General features: G+C 46.2%; 1 protein-coding gene across 1 annotated transcript in view; it reads right to left on the bottom strand.

The window, feature by feature from the left end:
- The window catches only part of MCF2L2 (MCF.2 cell line derived transforming sequence-like 2), a 774,003-nt gene that overhangs the window by 7,558 nt on the left and 740,803 nt on the right, over positions 1-25,642 (bottom strand). The window contains 3 exon segments of the mRNA XM_029615373.1: positions 2,409-2,512; positions 4,657-4,769; positions 11,396-11,514. Coding sequence (XP_029471233.1) covers positions 2,409-2,512; positions 4,657-4,769; positions 11,396-11,514 — 336 coding nt within the window.

The following is a 25,642-nucleotide window of genomic DNA, read 5'->3' as shown; positions in this document are numbered from 1 at the left end:
AAAAATATATAGCTTTTGAGAGATTTCTATAAAGAGGATGAGATATCGTCCCTCAGGATCTTTTAAGGTTTGCGTAACCTTAACGGACACTTGTTTCCCAATAAGTATGGCTACACCCGCAGATTTAGTGGTTGCAGAGGCATAATGTACTTCGCCCACCCAACTTTTACGTAATTTAGCATGTTCACTATCACTGAGATGTGTTTCATGAAGGAACGCAACCTGCACGGATTTCCTCCGCAAAGTAGACAATATTTTAGACCGTTTGATGGGGGAATTTAGCCCACACACATTCCAGGAATATAATTTCAGCCCAGCAGTAGTCATTTACTCAAACCGGAAGTGTGGAAACAACAAAAAGGTGAGAGTTCTTATCCTCGGTGGAGGCCCCCCCAGCTAGGGCTCCCATCCGTCTGAAACGTCCACCCCCAGAAAAGAAAAGAAGAGATAGGCAAATCCACAAAGTCAGAACCAACAACATAGCATACAGATTCCAAAAGACATCTCGGAGCATAATCCCCACCCCTCTCCCACCACCCATCCCCCCAACACCCTTCCCCGCCCAATCCCTCTACCCCAAAGAATGCAACAAACCCAATTATGGAGAGCACGTGATCCAACTCGTTCCCCCTCACCCCCCACCCTCCATTTCCTCTCAAGGTAAACTATGAACAGTGCCTTGGTAACATGGAACATGAAAAAGTACAAAAACAAACAAGCCCATAAGGCAGGAGGTAATGGTCCAAAACGTGGCCCCCCAAGCCACCCATAGGCCGAGCAGCAGGGGCGATCGTTGCTCAGAATTATAGCAGAGTGAAATGTTCCGCAGAGGCGCCGCAGTCCCGACGCTCGCAACAAGTCAAAAAAGAAAAAGTACAGCTCTACTTCCAGCGCTGAAAGGGTGAGCAATCAGGGAGGACGATCACCAGCAACCCTAAATAACTAGGAACAGGCCTCAACGCTCACCATCCAACAATAAAGGGGAGAGCCAGCATTGACAGTAAGGTCTATGTTAGACAGTTCAGGCCATAGCGATTGGGAATGAAAATACAAAATAGGGGTGAGAAGTGATACTCAGCGCCTACCATCCGGCTCAGGCACGCATATCAGGCAGCCACTAATGTCTTAGGTAGCACTTGCACGCTGGGCCTCTTGCTGTTGTAGAAATTTGTTTGCAGCCTCCACAGTGTCTAGCCACTCCGTACCTCGCTCCGTAGTGACCCGTTAAGCGGGCCGGGTACAGCAGCACCGGTTTAAGGCCCAAAGAGTATAATTTTGAGCAAATAGGCGCGAAAGTCTTGCGTTTTGCTGAGAGATCTGCAGAAAAGTCCTGGAATACCAGGATCTTCTTATTCTCATGAGTAAGAGACTTGCCTGTGTGCAAGATGCGTAGGATCTCACTCGTGGGCAAAGTTGAGGAGTTTAGCGATAACCACGTGTTGTCTGCTGCTGTCCTCTCTCCGGGGACCCAGACGGTGGGCCCGTTTGATCCTCAATGGCCCCAAAGCAGAAGGGAGCGACAATTCCTGCATTAGCCAACGATCCAAAAAGGGCGCCAGATCCTGGTCAGAGATAGACTCCGGGAGTCCAAGAAAGCGAAGATTAGACCTCCGGGATCTATTCTCAAGGTCTTCTATGCGATCTTCCTGCTTGGCGAGTTGTTTTTTCAATTGAGTCAGCTTCTCCTCGTGGTCTCGGCAGCCATCTTGTTGATCTGAGACTCGTTGTTCCAGTGCCTGTAAGCGCGGCTCAAAACCAGCTATAGTGGAGGAGAGATCGGCGATTTGCGCTGATATAGCCTGTAGATCAGGCTGCAGAGCCTCCCTGACTGCTAATTTAATGTCGACGAGAGCTGCCGCCGATTGCGGCTCTGCAGGTCCCAGCTCCTCCTCCCCCAACGCGGTCTCCGGTGGCCGAGCTCGGTCTTTTTCTTTCTCTCTTTTCGCCCCCCGGGCCGCCATAGTTAGCCCCGCAAAGTTGCACAAAAGCAGGAGAGCACTATGAAAAGGGTGAGGCTCCAAGGAAAAAGTCGTCGGTAGCAGGTAAACGGAGCAAATTGCTGCAGTTGGGGAGCTGGAGAGCGGAGAGGGAGGGAAACACGTCCGTGTTCCTTAAGGCATCACGTGATCTCCCGGGGTGACCTTTTTAATCTTTGGAAGCAAGATCATCACAGAAGCTGCTGGCACTTTACAGAAATGGATCTAGCTTTTGAGGACAATAGTCCAGGAAAGTTTATGCCTCAGGAAATCTGTTTATGGTGCCATCAGTCTCTGTGATGGTCTTGCTATATAGGAAGTATTTTCCATTTCCTGAGACTAAACATTTTCAGCTTGTATTTTCTAGACTAGGCAATCAGAAAAATTTGAGATATGGTCTAAATGAAATACGTTTAATAAACCTTGTGTTACCTGCGTAGCTCTCTCTATGCACAGTGTTACTGTCTCCCCCTGCTGGATGGAGCAGACAAGAAGGTATCCAGACATTCTTCTGGGAAACTGCTTCTTTCACCAACCTGCCAAGTGAGGAGCAGATGAAGTGTCTTTCTGAAAGGACATCTATTTACTGTACATTAAATAATTACTCCATAGCATTGTACAAGTCATACAAAGGCCCGGACTTACACAGGCAACCCTGGCAGCTTCCTAGGGCGCCAAATGTCTGGGCCAAAGTGAAACCTGCTCCTGATCGCTTTAGGGTAGGATTCTAAGCTCATCCTTGAAGGTATGCAACCCAGTTGCGTTTTCAGGATTTCCAAAATCAATATGCATGAGATCTATCTGCATATAATAGACATCCTGAAAACCAAACTGGGTTGCAGCCCTTCGAGGGTGCGTTTAGGATTCTCTGCTTTAAGGTCATGCAGTGGCATGACTGGAGCACTCTGGCCCCCAACTATTCAGTCTCCATGGGGTCCCCTTCCTCCACTCTCCAGTTCTGCCTAGGGGCACCAAAATCTATTTTAAATCCAGGCCTGGACATACATAGGAGGTCTGCAGCAGTCAGTTGATGGAGGCGAAGAGATAGGTCTTTAGAAGAGGATGAAAAATAGAAAGAAATACAGATTGAACAAAGGGATTTCATCTTCCTAAAGGCTGGTGGACCTGGGGTATCTGAAAGCAGAGGAGATTGAGTAAGTTTGGACTAGTTAGTAGACTTGGAATGGAAGGAGTCAGACAGGCTTGTTGGAAAACAAAGCCTGAATACAGCCAGGAGTAAGAGTGTGGAAAGAAGAGCATATGTTCTGAATCCGATGCAGAGGAGGGAACCAGAGAAGATTCTGAAGGAGAATAAATGTAACGAGATACCGAACGGTCTGTTCTGGCACATGAAAAGTTATATTAATCAGATGGTGCTTTCATTTCAGAAGACAGGCAGTAGGGGAAGAGCCTGAGCAAATTTTTCATTCATTTGTGCTAGGCAGTATTTCTAGTTACATTATTTTGATATCAGTTCCATTTAAATTTTACAGTGAACTTTTAGTGCCCCCTTAAGACCTATACTGGACTTGCCTGAGCCTTCCACTAACCAGAGGTAAAATGCCTAAACAGCGATAACTCAATTTTAAATAAATGAAATGGGCCTGAAGATGTATCTTCTACCCATCAAACTGAATGGCTTTTTTTTAGAACTGGATATGATGTACCCACACGATTCCCTTCACATTTCTTGCCCCATTTTACTGCCTGTTTTCCCCCCCCCCCTTTTTTAGTCCTGCCTAGATGATCTTTGAAGAAGCTCTAATGCCAGCAGAAGACTGGAAAGGAGGCTTCAATGCCATACCAAAATATAAAATCCTTTCCTCTTTACTAGAGCCTAGAAGTAGGACTTCCTTGAAGGACACTCCCTGCTGCCAAACCTTGTAGATGATCCTACTAGCACGTTCTAACCAATGACAATCTTTTTTAGTTCAAAATTAAATTGCTTCAAATAGGCTCCCATACTTAAAAAAAAAAAAAAAAAAAAATTTTAAATGTAAAGAAATCCATGGTTTCCTGCTCCAGTAATAGATTTTGGAGAGGAAGGGGTATGGCCATGGTGCAATTGCTTTCTGGGCCCACAGACAAGGGATAGACAAGAAGGGTGATTGTCCTTGGTGCCAAGCTGGGGGATGGCACACTGCCCTTAGGTGTCCGTCTGAGAGCATGTGAGTCTGAAAGGGAAAGAGGGGGATGTCAAAAGCAACCCTTCTCTAGGCCACTGCTTTGTCCAGATACTGCCCTGGGCAGGACCCAAGGTCGAGGTACTGCCTGGGGCCCAAGGCTCCCTTAAATCCATCCCCAACTCAGCACACAGAATGGTGCTGAGTTAATCTGTCCTTGTTCTAGGCACAACATAAACTCATCCTTTGCTATGCTCCTGGCCCATTAATCTGGAATAAACAATCTTATCATTCCTGTGGGGCAGCTCCACAGACAGCCACTAGGTTCATTCAGCGAATGATCAACAAGCCAAAAAAAAAAATGCAGATAGCTTAGCAGTGGTATTTTAGTGTAATCATGCCAACTGGAACCCTGTAGCATCAATACTGCTTACAATGCTCTAATCATGGAAAAACTCAATGAGGCATGCATTTTGCTTTCTGCTAATTGATGTCGTCGACATTTTCCCCACTATTTTCACATTGCTCTTTATTCTGCATTTCATTGTAACACATACCACTGCCCATTTTCTCCTCCTTGCATAAACTGCACTAAGTCACCAGGCTGCAGAGTGACAGAGTCCGGGGAACATGCTTCAAAATTTCCTTCCACACGGAAAAGACCTGATTCCTGAAATGACAACAACATGGAATGAAAATGGTTGTGCAGCAGACGCTGAGCCTACACTGGTTAGGCTAATCTACTATTGCAAACTTCAATTATGTCAGCAGCTACTAAAGCCAAAAGCTTGGTTATTTTTTGTATTGCAGTAGCGCATGGTATCTATACATTTTTAAAAATGTTTCAAATTGTTTTACATTGCAATTATAATGATATAAATACTTGACAAGTAGGCAATGTACCTGGTCTAGAAAAATACCTATGTTAAATATAAGTATTTAGAATATGTCATAGAGCTGCTAGGCCTGTCCATACATTCCTTTTAAGCCCAGAATTTGTCCCCATTTCTACAGTTGCTTCCTCTGTTTCCTAGCCACTGCAGTAACAATCCTTTGGCGTGTACCGTAGACTATGGCTCCGTCTCATACCCAGCACATGTGCACCTTGAGCGCTCTTTCTCCCTCCATCGTGTTCCCTGCCAGCTTGAGGAGCATGAGATGGATTTGTGAAAAATCCTGGGTCTCCACATAGCAGCATGCATCACTGCCACAGGACAAGAGGCCCTAATTCTAACTTATGACAAATGAATTAAAATATGTGCCTGTGACAGACTTAAAAGTTTTCTGAAGTTACTATTAAATTTCCCCAAATTGGCCACATATGCTGTAAAAATGTCCTAGTGGTATGCTTTGCACAAAACATTTACGAAGAGCAAGAGCTCTGTGTATTAAAATGGAGAAGTGAGAGAGAGAGAGTGTTGAGTCCGTCGGTCGCAGACAACTGCGACCGCTCTGCCTTACCTCTTTTCTACCCTTTTCCTCCTCCTTGGGCAAAATGGCTGCATCTGGTGCCGAGTGCCGAAACCCTCGGCGTCTCCAATTTAGCATGGGCGTCCAAGTCCGCCATGCTCCTTCCCGTGGCCTCCTAGGGCGCGCGCGCGCACGTTGCCTACGCCTATGTACACATCATGGCGGGAACCTCGGGGGCGTCCCCACTGCATGATGTCAATACCTCTGGGTATTTAAGCCTCCACTACGCTACTTACCTTGAGTTAGCAAGGACTTCGGTTTAGCTACTCTGACCACTCTGTTCGCTTAGACGCCTTGCTACCCTCCGGGGAATTTCGCTCCTGACGACGCTCTAGGCACCCGCTCCTCGGGGGCCTCTCACTTCCAACTACCCTTCGGGGTTTCTACTAACTTTACAACCGCTCCTCAGGGGTCTCTCTCTTTATTTCAGGCCCTTCTGTACTATCAGGTACTCACTCCTCGAGGGCCTACCAGTCCAGTGTATCCTGCACCACGGACCTTTGGTCCCACCATCTTCATTGCCATGAAGACACTTGCACTACGCTCCAGTGAGTACCTCTACGATCCAGTTCTCCAACTCCACCCACCAGGCTCGGCTTATCCCACTCCGCGGGTACCTATCTACCTTGAACATCTGGGTGAGACTTCTACATCTGAGACTGTCAGAACGTATCGACACCTTGTCGGACTCCAGTGCCTTTCCTTCCTGCCTCATACCATCTATCTACAGCAGTACAATAAAGCTTTCCACCTACAAGTGTCTGCTATCTGCGTTTAGCCTATCGCTGTGGTTCCCCACGGGGCTCCTCCCCTGGGAGGAGTCATCTCCACTGCGACTAAGGGTCTACACAATGCCACAAACACAACAGATTGCTAATTCCATGGACTCGGCTCAGTTCGCGGCCTTGCAGGCCATTCCTGGCCTAGCCCAGCAGATCATGGAACACCAAAAGTCTTTGGAGAGCCTAGCTACTGCCTTCAATCAGTTGCATGCTCAACTGAATTCTTCAGCAACTCCCATGAAAGAATTGCTGTCTCCAGTGGTGACCCTCAAGACCACTGGACCCTTATCCACACCTACCCGCTTTACGAGTGAAGCCAAAATGTGTAGAGGGTTTGTTAATCAATGCAGCATGCATTTTGCATTACAGCCTACCCTCTTTCCCACAGAAGTTTCCAAGACCACCTACATCCTATCTTTTCTAGAGGGACGAGCCTTGGCTTGGGCTTCACTGTTACGGGAACGTGAAGATCCTATCCTGAATGATCTACCAGGATTTCTAAAACTTTTCAAGTCTGTCTTTGATGACCCCGCTCACCAGACTGTCGCTGGATCTGCTTTGCTCAATCTCCAGCAAGGTAATAAGCCGCTCACAGACTTTGCGATCGAATTCAAGACTTTAGCATCCAAACTACATTGGGACACTGGATGTCTACATGCCATATTTATGGAGGGCCTCAACTTTCGCTTAAAGAACGAATTAGTGGCTTGTGATTTGTATGATACCCTTGAGTCCCTGATGGAACTGGCTGGGAGAATTGACCGCCTTATCTGAGCCCGAACTCAGGAGGCTAAGAGTCCACGAAAGTCTACTGTGGGGGCTAACCATCCTAAACCTGTGCCTATTGCCTCCAGCCTGCCATCTGCTCCCTTAGAAAAGGAAGAGCCTATGCAGCTAGGCCGAAGCCATTTAACTTCCAAGGAGAGACGCTTTCGCAAATGCATGGGGTTATGCATGTACTGTGGCCAATCGGGCCACGCCATCCAAACCTGACCCATCTGTCCGGGAAACTGACGGGCCTAGGATCTGCAGGAGGACTTCTCCTAGGCCTCACCTCTCCTACTCTTCCATTATCCTTACCAGTATTTCTTCTCTGGGGAGGTCTTGAATTTCAGACTCTCGCTCTCATTGACTCCGGAGCCGGAGGTAATTTTATCTTGAAGCGCTTAGTTGAACATCTATGGATTCCTACCACATCAATAGTTAAGCCATTGCTATTGTCCTCTATCCATGGAGAACCACTTCCTGGAGAAGTTTCATTGACTACCCAGGCCATTGGCCTGCGCACCGGAGCTTTACACTCTGAATCCATCTCATTTCTTGTATTGGAAAAGGCCATGCATCCGGTGGTACTTGGACTGCCTTGGCTTCAAGATCATATGCCATAATTTAATTGGGCCCCGTTGGAACTGTCCCGGTGGGGACCTGACTATCATGGCTGGTGCCCACTACACCATCATTACCTGGTTTACCTCCACAATACACCTCTTTTCAGGATGTTTTCTCAAAACAAGCAGCAGATGTACTTCCACCGCACAGAGTATTTCACTGCACCATAAATCTGAAGCCTAATTCAGAACCTCCCAGAGGAAGAGTTTACCCTCTATCAGTAGCTGAGACTCAAGCCATGTCCACCTACATACAAGAGAACCTGCAGAAGGGATTTATTAGACCCTCCAAATCTCCTGCTGGTGCAGGCTTCTTTTTCATAGGGAAGAAAGATGGCACCTTACGCCCCTGCATCGATTACAGGGGTCTGAATGAGATTACCTCAAGGACAGGAACCCCTGCCCTTAATTTCTGAACTGTTCGACAGGCTCCAAGGAGCCAAGATATTCTCCAAATTAGACCTTAAAGGAGCTTACAACTTGGTGCATATTCATGAAGGAGACGAATGGAAGACTGCTTTTAACACCCATGATGGACACTTCGAGTATCTCGTCATGCCCTACGGTTTGAGTAACGCTCCTGCATTCTTTAAAAATATGATGAACGACATCTTACGGGACTTACATTATCAATGCGTAGTAGTATATCTCGATGATATATTGATCTTCTCCCAAGATCTGCAAACTCATCAGGAGGATGTCAAGAAAGTTTTAAGACACCTGCATGAGTACCACCTATACGCAAAGCTTGAAAAGTGCGAATTCCACAAGGAGTCTGTACCCTTCCTGGGATACATTGTTTCTAAGAATGGGTTTCAGATGGACCCCAAGAAACTAGAAAGTATCTGGGACTGGCCTGAACCTACAGGCCTGAAAGCTCTGCACCGCTTCTTGGGCTTCACCAATTACTATCGTTCCTTTATTAAAAACTAATCAATGACAGTCCCTCTAACTGCTATGACCAAGAAGGGAGCCAATCCTGCCAACTAGTCTCCTGAAGCCATATCAGCCTTTCTGATGCTCAAAGAGGCTTTTCAAAAGAAGCCATGCCTCCGCCATCCTGACCCACATCGTCCATTCATCGTCGAGGTGGACACATCAGATGTTGGTGTGGGAGCGGTTTTAAGTCAGTATAGCGAATCTAATGTGCTCCATCCTTGCTCCTTCTTCTCAAGGCGGTTCTCGCCTGCTGAAAGAAATTATGGAATCGGAGACAAAGAGTTACTTGCAATCAAGCTGGCCTTTGAAGAGTGGCATCCTATGCTGGAAGGCGCACACACCAAATAGTAGGGTACACCGATCACAAAAAATTGGAGTACCTCAGACATGCTCAACGACTCAATCACCGTCAAGCAAGACGGTCCTTGTTCTTTAACAGATTTGACTTCCTTCTGAAGTATCGTTCAGGAGAGAACAACACTCGGGCGGAAACCTTGTCACAATCCTTCTCCCCGCAGGATCTGCCAGACGAACCCCGTTACATCATTGACCCTGGAAGTGTGGTTCTTGCAGCCAGCCATGGTGGCCCACCATGAAACCACCAGCTGGACGTCCTTGGGGTTTGTTACAACCTCTACCATCGCCGGATGAACCCTGGACACATATAGCAACCAATTTCATGGTAGCCCTGCCACCATCCAATGGAAACAACACCATTTGGGTCACAATTGGCTGCTTCTCCAAAATGGCACATTTTGTAGCGTTACCAGGATTAGCCTCTGCTACGGAGTTGGCAAAACTCTTTATTAAACACATCTTCCATCTTCATGGGATGCCTAAGCATATCCTATCCGACAGAGGAGTACAATTTACTGCAAAGTTTTTGGAGAGCTTTGTGTCAAAAATTTGACATCGCCTTGGACTTAACCTCCGCCTACCATCCTCAGTCTAATGGTCATACTGAGAGGTTGAATAGAACGCTGAAACAATTTCTGTGATCCTATGTCAATGCAAGGCAGAACGATTGGGCTGAATTACTGCCTTGGGCAGAATTTGCTATCAACTCGCATCCTGCTACTTCTACGGGGTCTTCTCCCTTCCAGCTCATCTACGGATGACAACCGCTGCCTCCTCTGCCTATTCCATTATCAGTGGCCTCTCATGATGCACAGACTATTACAGCAGAGCTATCTCAACTTTGGAAGCAAACCAAGTAGCTACTCCTCAAAGCAGGACAGAACGCAAAAAGAACCTATGATGCTCATCATCGAAAGGCACCACAGTTTCAGCCCGGAGATAGTCTGGTTAAGTACCAAGTATCTTTGCCTTAAACTTCCTTCATCACGTGTTGCACCTCGCTATGTGGGTCCCTTTGCTATCCTTCGGCAACTAGTAAATCTGACGTACAGTTTGAAACTACCTCCATCAATGAAGATACACGTGCATTCCATTTCTCTCTGTTAAAACCCTTGATGTTCTCCGAATTCTCCAAAAAGACTCCAGAAACAATTAGTCTGGACACTGAGGATGACATCGAATATGCCATGGATGACATCAAGGATGTCCGTAAGAGAGGCAAGACATGGGAGTATCTCATCTCCTGGGAGAACTATGGACCAGAAGAGAACTCATGGGAACCGCTGGCCAACATCATAGATAAGGAAATGGTACGTCAATTCCACCTGGCACACCCACAAAAACCCAGACCGCCTGGAAGAGGTCTAGGAGGGGGCGTACTGTTGCATCCGTCGGTCGCAGGTGGCTGCGATCGCTCTGCCTTACCTCTTTTCTACCCTTTTCCTCCTCCTTGGGCAAGATGGCTGCCTCTGGTGCTGAGTGCTGAAACCCTCGGCATCTCCAATTCAGCTTCAGTGTCCCAGTCCGTCATGCTCGTTGCTCCAGTCCGTCATGCACGTTGCCTACGCCTATGTACATGTCATGGCGGGAACCTTGGGGGCGTCCCCAACGCATGACGTCAATACCTCCGGGTATTTAAGCCTCCACTACGCTACCTACCTTGAGTTAGCAAGGACTTCGGTTTAGCTACTCTGACCGCTCTAAGCTGCTCGCTTAGATGCCTCGCTACCCTCCAGGGAATCACGCTCCTGTCGAAGCTCTAGGCACCCGCTCCTCGGGGGCCTCTCGCTTCCAACTACCCTTCAGGGTTTCTACTAACTTGACAACGGCTCCTCAGGGGGTCTCTCTTTTTATTTCAGGATCTTCTGTACTAACAGGTACTCGCTCCTCGAGGGCCTACCAGTCCAATGTATCCTGCACCATGGACCTTTGATCCCACCATCTTCATTGCCAGGAAGACACTTGAACTACGCTCCACTGAGTACCTCTACAATCCGGTTCTCCAACTCCACCCATCAGGCTCGGCTTATCCCGCACCGCGGGTACCTATCTACCTTGAACATCTGGGTGAGACTTCTACATCTGAGACTGTCAGAACATATCGGCACCTTGCCGGACTCTAGTGCCTTTTTTTCCTGCCTCATACCATCTATCTACAGCAGTACAATAAAGCTTTCCACCTACAAGTGTCCGCTCTCTGTGTTTAGCCTATCGCTGTGGTTCCCCACGGGGCCCCTCCTTGTGGGAGGAGTCATCTCCACTGCGACTAAGGGTCCACACAATGCCACAAACACAACAGAGAGGAGGGGGGGGTTGGAGATAAAGAAGGAAAGAGAGGGTAGGAAGGCACAATGCCATACGTTATTAGAGCTTGTTTCCTCATCCATATCAGAAGAGTTGGAGAGTTCATCATTGCTGGAAGGGATAACTTCAAAATCTTCATACGTGTCCAGAGACGGAAGCTGCTTGCTGAGCCAACCTTTGCAAATAGAGAAATTTTTTTTTACATCAACATCAGATTATTTTCAATAATTATAATACAAAATTACAAATGCAAAAGGAGGTTTTGCCAGAAATCTGACACGGATGAAACAGTAAGTTGTGCAACCTATCTTATTTCTTCTTACAAAACAAAAAAAACAAAAAAAAGATACAATATGGTTCAGTTTAGGGACATTTTCTGAGAAAGTGTACCTTGCAAACTCACCAAGGGGTAGATTTTAAAAGGTTGCGCGCGGGCGTACAAGTGTGCACGCTACCCGGCGCGCACACATGTACGCACGATTTTATAATATGCGCTGCCTTCCTCTGTTCCTTCCCCCCTAACCTAACCTTCCCACCCCTTCCCCTAACCTTTCCCCCCCCAGCCCTACTCTAACCCCCCCAAAATGTTTATCTTACTTTTTGTGCCTGCCTCTGGGCAGGTGCAAGTTGCACGCGCCGGCACGTGATCCTCCGACACAGCGGCAATGGCTGCTCTGTCAGAGGCCTCTGGCCCCGCCCCCGCCATGCCCCCAGACCGCCCCTTTAGTAAAGCCCTGGGACTTCCACGCGTCCTGGGGTTTTCCGCTCGTCGCTGGGCCTTTTTAAAATACGCCCGGCGCGTGTAACCTTTTTAAAATCCGGCCCCAAATGCGTACAGAAAGCCAAAAATTATAATAGAAACAGACAATAAATGGATTGTGGATTTCCCTGATAAGACTTAAAAAGAATGACAGTCCATCACATAGCGGTAAACCACTTCTCTTTTATTCATCATGTGTACACAGAGGCTTGCTGTCACCAAAAATTCAGAAAGCAATGCCTGACTATGCAGATATAATTCAACATTAAATACACTTCTTACTTCTGCTTTTTTATATATAAGGTAAGGGATTAAGAATGGTCCTAGAAAATGTCAGTTTCTATACACACTCATTAATTAATTATTTCTCTTTACATATCACTAGAAAAAAGAGGAATTGCGTCAATTCTTTGATAGGCTAAGAAAAAGCAGAATTGCAGTACTTAATCAGTAGGTGCTACCAAACTTATGCAATCCTAACCGTCTCTTAAGCAGTACTTATGCCTACATGCTTGCTGCATAGCCCTCTTGTCACATGTCCAGCCTTTAGCAGTTTCTGTATTATTTAATTATATAGCTAAAAGAGGAACTTAAGCCTTATTTCTAACTGCGTAGTTCTGGCTTTGTCAGCCTCAATGCATCAATACAATTGGGACCTTAGCCATAGATTCTCTCTAAATTCGACAGGATGAAACAGGAAAAGAAGCCTCCGAGTACATCACCTCATGCCTGCTAACTTCTTGATAAGTTTCACAAAAATGCCAACTCACACAAGTAGGACAGTCTTGCTCTTCAGAATATTATCTATTTTTCAAGGTTTTGCTATTTACACATTCTGAGCCAAAACCCATCGTATTTGACATCTTTTAGCTTTAAGAAGGAAATGCTTGCTTTCTGGTTGACACTTCTATTCTGAGTGCCACTAGTAATAGCATGTTCAAGAAACGTTCAGTTGAATTTAACAGGTTTTTTTTATGTGACCTGAGACCAGAAATATAAAGCAATGTCAAAACAAATCTTTCTGTACTGATGAGTCATTCCCATACACTTCAAAAGCAGTCATAAAAAATGATGGGGCTATTACAATAAATATCTTCTGTATAACAGAGTGGCTTGTGGATGGTAAAGAACACTAGTCAAGGCAGTCTACATTAGGATAACCTGCATGGCCGCGATGATTAAACCATAAAAAGCAGTGCACTGGACTTCCAAGATGCCTGGGGTAATCTACATGAATGGACCATGGTTAAAGCCCAAGCTTCAATCAGCAAGGCCGGCTGGAGGTTTTTCCAACAGCTGGTGGCTGGAGGGGATTATTACAAAACTTGATAATAAGGCATGGGGTGGGGGGGGGGGGGGGGGCGGCTGGGTGTTGGATGAATATAAGTCTTGTGAGAATCAAAGCTGAAAATGCCCTAACAGCAAAGGTGGGTGGAGACCGGCACATAACATATCCACCCACCCCATGCCCACGACCTCGGAGTTACGATAGACAATAAACTGAATTTTAAGGCACATATTGCAGCAAACATTAGAGAAGGATATTATAAATTATTAACCTTAAGGAGACTAAAACCTTTTCTGAACCCCTCTGATTTCAGATCTGTGTTACGACTTCTCATTTTCGCCAACATGATTACTGCAACTCACTTTTTCTAGCACTACCAATGTCCACAATCCGTCCCTTACAAATTCTCCAAAATTCAGCAGCCAGAATCTTAACAGACTCAAAAAAACATGATCATATCACTCCGATCCTATCACTTCACTGGCTTCCCATAAAATTTAGAATAGAATATAAGATCTTAATAATTCTTCATAAACTCATCTATGGAGAACAGACAGACTGGCTTAATACTGCTATCAAAATACACATTCCACAACAAAACTTACTATCGGCCAACAAAGGTTTGTTATCTATCCCCTCAGTAAGATCTGCACAGCTAACTCAAGTAAGAGATAGGGCAATCTCTCTAGCAAGTCCGAAAATATGGAACTTTCTACCTGTTGAAACCCGCATGCAACCAAACCTAAAATCTTTCAAGAAGGAGGTCAAAACATGGCTATTTAGAAAGGCTTATATTGATAGCAAATGAAATACCTACAAGTCTGTCACTATTTTACAATGTTACTATTCACAGGATCTAATCTTAGGCCAATTATGTATATTTATTTTACCATTTGTGGTTGTCCTTTACCAGTTTGATGTTGTCTTTTATTCATTTATTTTAAATCTTTTTAATTTGATATTTATTTTAGTTTTTTTATTGGATGGATTTTATATTTCTGTTGTAAACTGCTAAGATGGCATACACCGAATGACAGTATATAAAACCAGTAAATAAATAAAAATATTGGGACAGATGTGGAGGGCAGTGGCAAGAAAAGGGTTGAGAGGTCAGATAAACAACAAGATGGAGTTGTGTGTGTGTGTGTGTGTGTGTGGGGAGGGGGGGTTATATCTGAACTGGGCTGGCTAGATAAGTCAATTTGATCTTTATCTGCCATGATCTATTATGTTAATATGAGATCAGCATAAGCTGAACGTAAGAATTGAAGGCAGGAGTATCAACTGAGGTCACCCCCAAGATCAGCAGAAAAGATGGTGTTTAATCAAGGTTCTTTTGATGTACTACATGCTTTTTTAAAATTATCTTTAAAATACTCAGTTTTTTCTTTTTTTTTACACTATTAGGTATTACAGTAAAATACAATGAAATACAATTGTGGCTAGTTCACATTTTAATCATATTCCATCTGCTATCCATTTCTAGATACATGCATTTTTAAATGGCCTCTAAGAAGGAACTTTGAGAAATTACTACTTACCTGATAATTTATTTTTCTTTAGGATAGAAATATGAATCCAGAATCAGTTATGCACCTTTACCAGCAGATGGAGACAAAGAAAAGCTGACATCCTGCAATGACATCAGTCTGGCAGTATTCTCTTCAAAAGCCAACTGTGGACAAACTAGCAAAAACTTGATTAATAACAGATAACCATTTCAGTACTCAGCCAACAGGAAACACTGAGCTCAGACAAAGAATGCATCAACACTAGTCTAGGGACTGGACAAACACTTACCACTAACCCCTGGAACACGTAGCCATGCAGGAGGACCACAGCCAAGGGCGGGAAGCTGGATTCGTCTGACTATCCTAAAGAAAAGTAAATTATCAGGTAAGTAGTAATTTCTCATTTCTTAGCATCTAGTCAGATGAATCCAGAACCAGTGGGATGTACCCAAGCTATTCCCAAATAGGGCAGGAGGCTGCCTGCGGTCCAGTCAAAAGCTGCGTCCTCTCGGGCCTGCACATCCAGACGATAATACCTGGAAAAAGTGTGTAAGGAGGACCATGTCGCAGCTTGGCAAATGTCGACGGGAGACAACAATCTAACTTCCAACCATGACACTGCCTGAGCCATAGTGGAATGAGCCCTAACCTGACTAGGCAATGGCTGTTCTGCATCCATGTATGCTGCCATGACTACCTCCTTAATCCAGTGAGCTACTGTAGCCCACAAAGCTAGCTCGCTTTGTTTACTACCACTGTGGAGGACAAACAGGCAATCCGCTTTCCTGAGAGGTTTAGAAACCTCTAGATACCTCACGATATGTCTTTTAACATCCAAGGGTCGCAACAGGCGATATTCCTTTGCATCTCTTTCCTTATCTAGAGACGGCAGGGAAATAGATTGATTCAATTGAAAATCTGAGACCACTTTTGGCAAAAAGGAAGGAACAGTAGGCAGTTGTATCGCCCCTGGAGTCACTCAAAGGAACTGCTCCCGGCAAGACAAGGCCTGCAGCTTGGAAATTCGACACACAGAATAAATCGCCACAATAAACACCGTTCTCAAGGTCAGTAATCGCAAGGAAAGGTTACGCATTTGTCTGAACGTAGGGCCCGCTAAGAAATCCAAAGCCAGATTAAGACTCCACAAGGACATCGGTAACCACAAGAGAGGATGAAGATGTTTCACTCCTTTCAAGAAACGGGCCACATCTGGATGAGCTGACAACGGACCACCATTCACCTGACCCTTGAAACAGGCAAGAGCCACTACTTACACCTTTAAGGAATTAAGGGCCAACCTTTTATTCAATCCATCCTATAAAAACTCCAAAATGAGCAGTATCTTAGCCGAATGAGGAAGAACACCTTGATCTTCACACCAAGTCTTCAAACACTCACCAAACCCGCACATAGACTAAGGAAGTGGAGAACTTTCGTGCTCGTAGCAAGGTGGCAATCACCACAGTAGAATATCCACGCTTCAATAAATGAGCCCTCTCAAGGGCCATACCGTAAGACAAAATTGAGTTGGATCCTCATGAGAATGGGACCTTGCCGCAACAGATTCCTTTGTGCTGGAAATCGGAGGGGGAATTCTACCAGGAGTCTTTGCAGATCCGCATACTATGGTCTCCTGGGCCTATCTAGTGCCACAAAAAACACTATCCCTGAGTGAATCCGACCGTCTGAACCATTCTGCCCAACATGGGCCATGGGGGAAAAGCATTCAGCAACTTGTCTTCCAGCTATTCCTGCACGAGAGCATCGATACCCAATGACTTTGGATCTCTCCTGCGACTGAAGAATCGAGGAACCTTCGCATTGCAAGACATCGTCAGCATGTCTAGAAACGGAAGACCCCAGCAATCCACTATCAGCTGACAATACCCATTCTCCTAGGTCCAGACTCTCCCTACTGAGAAAGTCTGCTCTCACATTTCTTTTCCTGCAATTGCGATGCCGAGATCTCCTGAAGATGCACTTTCGCCCAGTCCATAAGTTGGTCTTTCTCCTGCGACACTTGCTGGATTTTGGTTCTTCCCTGCCAGTTGATGTAAGCCACTGTTGTTGCATTATCTGACATTATCCAGATTGCTCAACCTTGCAACCTGCCGCTGAACTGCAAGCATGCCGCCAAACAGATCACCTGGGCTTCCAGCTGATTGATGTTCCAGAGAGACACTGCTGCACCCTTGCGTCGTCAGTTCCTGACAGTGAGCTCCCCAATCCTGAAGGCTTGCATTTGTCGTGAGTACTAACCAGTCTGGTGATTTTAGGGAAACTCCCTTTCTTAGATGATCCGCTTGTAACCACCACTGTAGTTAACAGCAGACCTCCATTGGCAGGTAGAGCTGAATTGAATAGTCTGAGACTGTGGGCTCCAACAAGACAGCAGAGAGCATTGAATAGGATGCATATACACCCTTGCCCATGGCACCACTTCCAGGGTTTCCGCCATCAAACTGTAGATAGGACCACACAGTCAGGCGTGCAAGAGATGTACTTGCACCATCAACTTCTAAATACGAGCTTCAGGCAGGAAAACCCTGCCCTGCGAACACCGAGATACTCTAGCAACTGAGAAGGCTTAAGACTGCTCTTGGTCAGGCTCACCACCCAGCTGAGATCCTGCAACAGGGAAATCATCTTGTGGGTCACCAGGCGGCTCTCTTCCAGAGACTTGGCCCAAATCAGCCAGTCGTCCAAATTGAAATGTATTAGTCCAGTGCATATCCCTCTCGTATCACCTCCAGCGCCCATTGGTATGATGTGATTTCGACCTCCTCTGATAAAAGAGAGAGAGGCGCCCCCCTATTTCCTGCTCCCAGGGGTGGATCAGCAAACCTTCATTGGGAGACTTGGGAGATTTGACTACCTGAGCCCACGCCCCATTTGGGCTGTCTGGGACGAAAGGTCTGAAAACCTACTGAAAGTTTGAGTCCTTTGAAAGATCGCTCCTTGTTAGTGTTCGTGGTAGTTGTGGGTGGATCCTTGGGCTGGTGGCAGATGACCACACCCCCGGGGGAGATCCCGAGAGGGACCAGCGGTCAGGCTCAGAGTATGGAGACAGACACACACTAGTTCTTTTATTAAACAGTATATTGAACCACCAGAGGTGGCAGTAGTGAGCTGGAAGTGCCTGGCAGAGCTGTAGTCCCTCAGATACTGGAACAGCGATCCTGGATAACTGAGCTGTAGAGAAACTGAATATAGTGAGTAGGCAGGGTATGCAGAGTTCAGGAACAGAACCTTGATGGTAACACTCACACAATAGACGCAGCCCAGGAGCTGGAAAGAATTAGGCCCTCGAGGAGCGAGTACCTGGTTCCATCTGAGAGAGAGAGATGGTAACTCACTGGTGTAGTAGGCAGCGATGACTTCCTGGCAGAAGTGGTATTCAGGAGCAAGTCAGGGAATGTAGGCCCTTGAGAAGCGAGTACCGGTTCCAGACTGCGATCTGAAAAGCAAAAGAGAAAGCGAGGCCCCCGAGGAGCGGGTACCCCTGGTAAGCCCGAGGAGGCAGAGTAGCTAGGAGAGTAACCTTGTCCAAGTCCTTAGTAACTTCCTTGCTAACTCGATTCGTTAGTGATTTCCGGAGCAGATGACGTCACCTCAGGGGGGCGCCCCTGAGGTTCGCACCATTGCTGGTACTTGCGTCGGGGCTGCGCCACGCGCGCACCTAGGCTGCTTGGAAACATGGCGGTGTGCGTCTAGCCAGTCTGGGGACGCCGGAGGGGAGCGGCAAGAGGATGCCGCGGCAGCCAAACTTCCAACAGGCAAAGAGGGAGTCACCAAAGAGGTAAGTTAGGCGTAGTGGAAACGTCGGGCAGCGATGGTCGCAACAGTACCCCCCTTCAAAGGGCGATTTCCTCTTCGGGTACCAGGCTTGGGTTATGAAGGATGCGCGAGGTGGAACTGATGAAGCATCTCTTTGTCCGGAATATTGGTCTGAGGCTCCCAAGTGTTTTCTTCAGGGCCGAAACCTTCCCACTTTAGAAGGTATTCAAAAGTATTGCCTCTTTTACGAACATCCAGGACCTTTTCGACTTTGAATTCTAAGTCGTCTTCTGCATTGATGACAGGTGGATCATGAGGTTTGGAAGAAAATTCGCTAAGTATGAGTATGTCAGCAGCAGTGGATTGAGCTGCTGGGACGTCACTGAGCTTCAGTGGAAGTGGCGGTGTTAGGGAACGTCCATAGCCCACTTCAAATAATGACACAATAGTGGATCTTTCAGCTTGATGAGAAGACTCTACGTCTTCCACTAGACGTCTGAGAATGAAGTTGCCTTTTGCCCCTGAGTCCACCGGGGCAGGAGTCTGAACCGTGACCGGTCCATGAGTCAAAGAGACTGGAAGAGAAAGCGGAGGAGAGGGTGTGGCATGGCCTAAGAACAGTCCTCCTGCAGGACTTAGGCCCGTCCGCTTTCCGGACGAATGGAGCATGTAGAAACATTATGGCCGGGCTGACCACAGTACATGCAAAGGCCGCGTTTTTTCCAAAGTCTTCTTTCCTTGGAAGTTAAATGTCCATGACCAAGTTGCATCGGTTCATCTTTATCAGCAGCAAAAATTACTGGAACCATCGGAGGTGCGGATATAGAACTAGCCTGTTTCAACCCAGGTAACACCTTAGGCCGGAGTTGCTTCACCTTGTCCCGGAGCTGGTGATCAATCCGAGTGGCCAAGGCTACTGATTCGTCCAGCGAGTCAGGTGTTTCGCGAGCGGCCAGCTCGTCTTTAAACGGGTATCCAGGCCTATGCAAAAGAGTGTCTTGAGATATTTGGGGTCCCAGCGAAGTTCTGCCGCAAGAGTTTTGAACTCGATGGCAAATTCAGCCAATGATCTGCTGCCTTGCTTCAATTCCACCAAAGCAGAACCAGCTACAGCAGTACGAGCAGGGTCATTAAAAACGGATTTAAACAAGTCCATAAATCCTTCTATGTCCTGCAAAATGGGGTCCTTGTGCTCCCACAAGGTAGTTGCCCACGACAAGGCCCTATCATCCAGGTATGAAAGGATGTAGGTGGTCTTGGAAAGAGCCGTAGGAAATAAAGATGGCTGTAAGGCAAAGTGCATGCAGCACTGGTTTAAGAAGCCCTGGGCCTTCTGGATTTCACCGGAAAAGCGGATTGGAGCCGCCAGTGGTACAGCAGTTTTTAAAGTTACCTCCTGTAACTGACCTTCATGGCTGGAAGCTGTGCCTTGCACCTTCTGTGTGTGTAGCTGATGAAACGCTGAAGTAAGTTTCTCCAAGGCATCTTGCTGCTCCACAATGCGCTGGGCCAGGCCCGGGTATGGCCTGCAAGGCATTCAGTTGTGCCGGATCCATGGAGTTAGCAATCAGTTAGTGTTCGTGGTAGTTGTGGGTGGATCCTTGGGCCGGTGGCAGATGACCTCGCCCTCGGGGGAGATCCCGAGAGGGACCACCGGTCAGGCTCAGAGTATGGAGACAGACACACACTAGTTCTTTTATTAAACAGTATATTGAACTACCAGAGGTGGCAGTAGTGAGCTGGAAGTGCCTGGCAGGGCTGTAGTCCCTCAGATACTGGAACAGCGATCCTGGATAACTGAGCTGTAGAGAAACTGAATTAGTGAGTAGGCAGGGTATGCAGAGTTCAGGAACAGAACCTTGATGGTAACACTCACACAACAGTCTCTTAGAAGCAGCCCAGGAGCTGGAAAGAATTAGGCCCTCAAGGAGAGAGTGCCTGGTTCCAGGGAAAGCTCTGAGAGAGAGGTGTAGTAGGCAGCGATGACTTCCTGGCAGAAGTGGTATTCAGGAGCAAGTCAGGGAACGTAGTGATAGGGGTATACTACCGTCCACCTGGTCAAGATGGTGAGACGGACAGTGAAATGCTAAGAGAAATTAGGGAAGCTAACCAATTTGGTAATGCAGTAATAATGGGAGACTTCAATTACCCCAATAATGACTGGGTAAATGTATCATCGGGTCACGCTAGAGAGATAACGTTCCTGAATGGAATAAATGATAGCTTTATGGAGCAATTGGTTCAGGAACCGACGAGAGAGGGAGCAATTTTAGATCTAATTCTCAGTGGAGCACAGGACTTGGTGAGAGAGGTAACGGTGGTGGGGCCGCTTGGCAATAGTGATCATAATATGATCAAATTTGATTTAATGACTGGAAGAGGAACAGTGTGCAAATCCACAGCTCTCGTGCTAAACTTTCAAAAGGGAAACTTTGATAAAATGAGAAAAATTGTTAGAAAAAAACTGAAAGGAGCAGCTACAAAAGTAAAAAATGTCCAAGAGGCATGGTCATTGTTAAAAAATACCATTCTAGAAGCACAGTCCAGATGTATTCCACACATTAAGAAAGGTGGAAAGAAGGCAAAACGATTACCGGCATGGTTAAAAGGGGAGGTGAAAGAAGCTATTTTAGCCAAAAGATCTTCATTCAAAAATTGGAAGAAGGATCCAACAGAAGAAAATAGGATAAAGCATAAACGTTGGCAAGTTAAATGTAAAACATTGATAAGACAGGCTAAGAGAGAATTTGAAAAGAAGTTGGCTGTAGAGGCAAAAACTCACAGTAAAAACCTTTTTAAATATATCCGAAGCAGAAAGCCTGTGAGGGAGTCAGTTGGACCGTTAGATGATCGAGGGGTTAAAGGGGCACTTAGAGAAGATAAGGCCATCGCGGAAAGATTAAATGATTTCTTTGCTTCGGTGTTTTCTGAAGAGGATGTTGGGGAGGTACCCGTAATGGAGAAGGTTTTCATGGGTAATGATTCAGATGGACTGAATCAAATCACGGTGAACCTAGAAGATGTGGTAGGCCTGATTGACAAACTGAAGAGTAGTAAATCACCCGGACCGGATGGTATACACCCCAGAGTTCTGAAGGAACTAAAAAATGAAATTTCAGACCTATTAGTAAAAATTTGTAACTTATCATTAAAATCATCCATTGTACCTGAAGACTGGAGGATAGCAAATGTAACCCCAATATTTAAAAAGGGCTCCAGGGGTGATCCGGGAAACTACAGACCGGTTAGCCTGACTTCAGTGCCAGGAAAAATAGTGGAAAGTGTTCTAAACATCAAAATCATAGAACATATAGAAAGACATGGTTTAATGGAACAAAGTCAGCATGGCTTTACCCAGGGCAAGTCTTGCCTCACAAATCTGCTTCACTTTTTTGAAGGAGTTAATAAATATGTGGATAAAGGTGAACCGGATTTTCAGAAGGCGTTTGACAAAGTTCCTCATGAAAGGCTTCTAGGAAAAGTAAAAAGTCATGGGATAGGTGTCGATGTCCTTTCATGGATTGCAAACTGGCTAAAAGACAGGAAACAGAGAGTAGGATTAAATGGACAATTTTCTCAGTGGAAGGAAGTTGACAGTGGAGTGCCTCAGGGATCTGTATTGGGACCCTTACTTTTCAATATATTTATAAATGATCTGGAAAGAAATACGACGAGTGAGATAATCAAATTTGCAGATGACACAAAATTGTTCAGAGTAGTTAAATCACAAGCAGATTGTGATAAATTGCAGGAAGACCTTGTGAGACTGGAAAATTGGGCATCCAAATGGCAGATGAAATTTAATGTGGATAAGTGCAAGGTGATGCATATAGGGAAAAATAACCCATGCTATAATTACACAATGTTGGGTTCCATATTAGGTGCTACAACCCAAGAAAGAGATCTAGGTGTCATAGTGGATAACACATTGAAATCGTCGGTTCAGTGTGCTGCGGCAGTCAAAAAAGCAAACAGAATGTTGGGAATTATTAGAAAGGGAATGGTGAATAAAACGGAAAACGTCATAATGCCTCTGTATCGCTCCATGGTGAGACCGCACCTTGAATACTGTGTACAATTCCGGTTGCCGCATCTCAAAAAAGATATAATTGCGATGGAGAAGGTACAGAGAAGGGCTACCAAAATGATAAGGGGAATGGAACAACTTCCCTACGAGGAAAGACTAAAGAGGTTAGGACTTTTCAGCTTGGAGAAGAGACGACTGAGGGGGGATATGATAGAGGTGTTTAAAATCATGAGTGGTCTAGAATGGGTAGATGTGAATCGGTTATTTACTCTTTCGGATAGTAGAAAGACTAGGGGGCACTCCATGAAGTTAGCATGGGGCACATTTAAAACTAATCGGAGAAAGTTCTTTTTTACTCAACGCACAATTAAACTCTGGAATTTGTTACCAGAGGATGTGGTCAGTGCAGTTAGTATAGCTGTGTTTAAAAAAGGATTGGATAAGTTTTTGGAGGAGAAGTCCATTACCTGCTATTAAGTTCACTTAGAGAATAGCCACTGACATTAGCAATGGTAACATGGAATAGACTTAGTTTTTGGGTACTTGCCAGGTTCTTATGGCCTGGATTGGCCACTGTTGGAAACAGGATGCTGGGCTTGATGGACCCTTGGTCTGACCCAGTATGGCATTTTCTTATGTTCTTATGTAGGCCCTCGAGGAGCGAGTACCGGTTCCAGACTGCGATCTGAAAAGCAAAAGAGAAAGCAAGGCCCCCGAGGAGCGGGTAACCCTGGAAAGTCCGAGGAGGCAGAGTAGCTAGAAGAGTAACCTTGCCCAAGTCCTTAGTAACTTCCTTGCTAACTCGATTCGTTAGCAATTTCTGAGACCTTAAATATCTGGAGCGGATGACGTCACCTCAGGGGGACCTTCCTGAGGTTCACGCCCTAGGCTGCTGGGAAACATGGCGGTGTGCAGCATCTAGCCGGTCTGGAGACGCCGGAAGGGAGTGGCAAGAGAACGTTGCGGCAGCCAAACTTCCAACAGGTAAAGAGAGAGTCGCCAAGAGGTAAGGTGGGCGTAGTGGAGACGTCAGGCAGCGACGGTCGTAACACTCCTCTGTAAGGTCAAAAATACTTGAATCCCCTGGCATGACCACTCATGCCAAAGGAGTGTGGTGTCTGCTTCCTGTCCTCCGGCAACCGAGGAACCGGGAATTTGCCCCATTTACTGGCCAGTTTCTCCAACTCACACACAAACAAGAGTGAGCCTTTTGTAAGGTTAGCCTTGGAGGTTGCATCAGCTGACCAATTTCTCAGCCATAACTGACACCTGGATGCTATTACCAAAGCCACCCCTCTGGCTGTGGTCTAGACCAAATTGCAGCCCACATCTGCCAAAAAGGCAGCTGCTGACGTCATAACTGCCCTGGAATTCAATTCAAATTCATCAACCTCCTGATAGAGAAGTAAACAAGAGCAAGCCACCAGGGAACAACAAGAAACAATCTGCAAAGGTCATCTCCACTGCTTCAAATGCTTGCTCAAGGATGGCCTCTATCCTTATATCGTGCACATCCTTCAAGGCCACTCCACCCTCCACGGGGATAGTCATTCACTTGGAGACGACACAGACAAGCGTGTCCACTGTCGGAAAACACAAACGCTTTCTCACACTGAACAGATTGCTAATTCCAGTGAATCCAGCTAAAAGTATTTGGAGAAGCAGTACTCCTAGGAATCCAGCTAAGGTATTTGATGTCTGTAGCCATGGACCCGGCTCATCTTTCTGCCTTGCAGGCTATTCCGGGCTTAGCTCAACACCTCTCAGAACAGCAAGAAACCTTGGAGAAACTTACTGCAGCTTTTCACCAGCTTCACATGCAGAAGGCACAAGGCACAGCTTCTATACAAGAAGGTCCGTTACCAGAGGTAACTTTAAAGTCAGCTGTTCCCTGGCGGCGCCTATTCGATTCTCTGGAGAACTCCAAAAGACTCGGGGCTTCTTGAACCAGTGCAGCTTACATTTCACCTTACAACCTTCATTGTTTCCCACAGGCCTCTCTAAGACCAGCTACATTCTATCTTATTTGGATGGGAGAGCCTTATTGCGGGCATCTACCTTGTTGGAATGCAAGGACCCTATCTTGCAGGACATAGAAGGATTTTTGGACTTGTTTAAATCCGTTTTTGATGACCCTGCTCGTATGTCTGTTGCTGGGTTTACTTTGGTGGAACTGAAGCAAAGCAACAGATCTCTGGCAGAATTTGCCATAGAATTTAAAACTCTGGCAGCGGAACTTCGCTGGGACCCCAGATATCTGAAGACACTCTTTTGCAGAGGCCAGGACACCCACATAAAGGACGAACTGGCTACTCGTCAGACACCTGACTCGCTGGAAGAATTAATAGCCTTAGCTACTCGGATTGACTGGTGGCTTCGAGATAAAGTAAAGGAACTCCCGCCTAAGGTATTACCTGGGTTGAAACAGGTTAGTACCCCCTGCTTCGGATGGGTCCAGCAATTCCTGCTGTAGATAAAGAACCGATGCAACTTGGTCATGGTCACTTGATCTCTAAGGAGAGAAGAATCGGGGAAAAAGGTGGTATGTGCATATACTGTGGTCAGCCCGGCCGGGATGTGTCTACATCTCTTGGAGAATGTAGGAATTCTAGTCCGACAGAAAGACTGTTCTTGGGACTTACTGCATCTTTTCCTCCACTTTCTCTTCCAGTCACCTTAACCTACAGACCAGTCATGGTTCAAACTCCTACCCTGGTGGATTCAGGGGCAGGAGGCAATTTCATTACTAGACGCCTAGTGGAATGTTTAAGGATTCCTCTCATCAACTTAAAAAACCCACTACTGTTGTCTTCCATTCATGGGGAGCCCTTGCCGGGCGACGTGACTTGTGAGACCGTACCAGTTACGCTTCGCACTGGAGCACTTCATACGGAGATCATCTCCTTCTTTGTATTGGAGAGGGCGATGCACCCTGTT

The sequence above is a fragment of the Rhinatrema bivittatum genome, chromosome 9 (genome assembly GCF_901001135.1).
Source record: "Rhinatrema bivittatum chromosome 9, aRhiBiv1.1, whole genome shotgun sequence".
NCBI lineage: Eukaryota > Metazoa > Chordata > Amphibia > Gymnophiona > Rhinatrematidae > Rhinatrema > Rhinatrema bivittatum.
The sequence above is the reverse complement of the archived record's forward strand: the minus strand, read 5'-3'. Positions and strand labels throughout refer to the sequence as shown.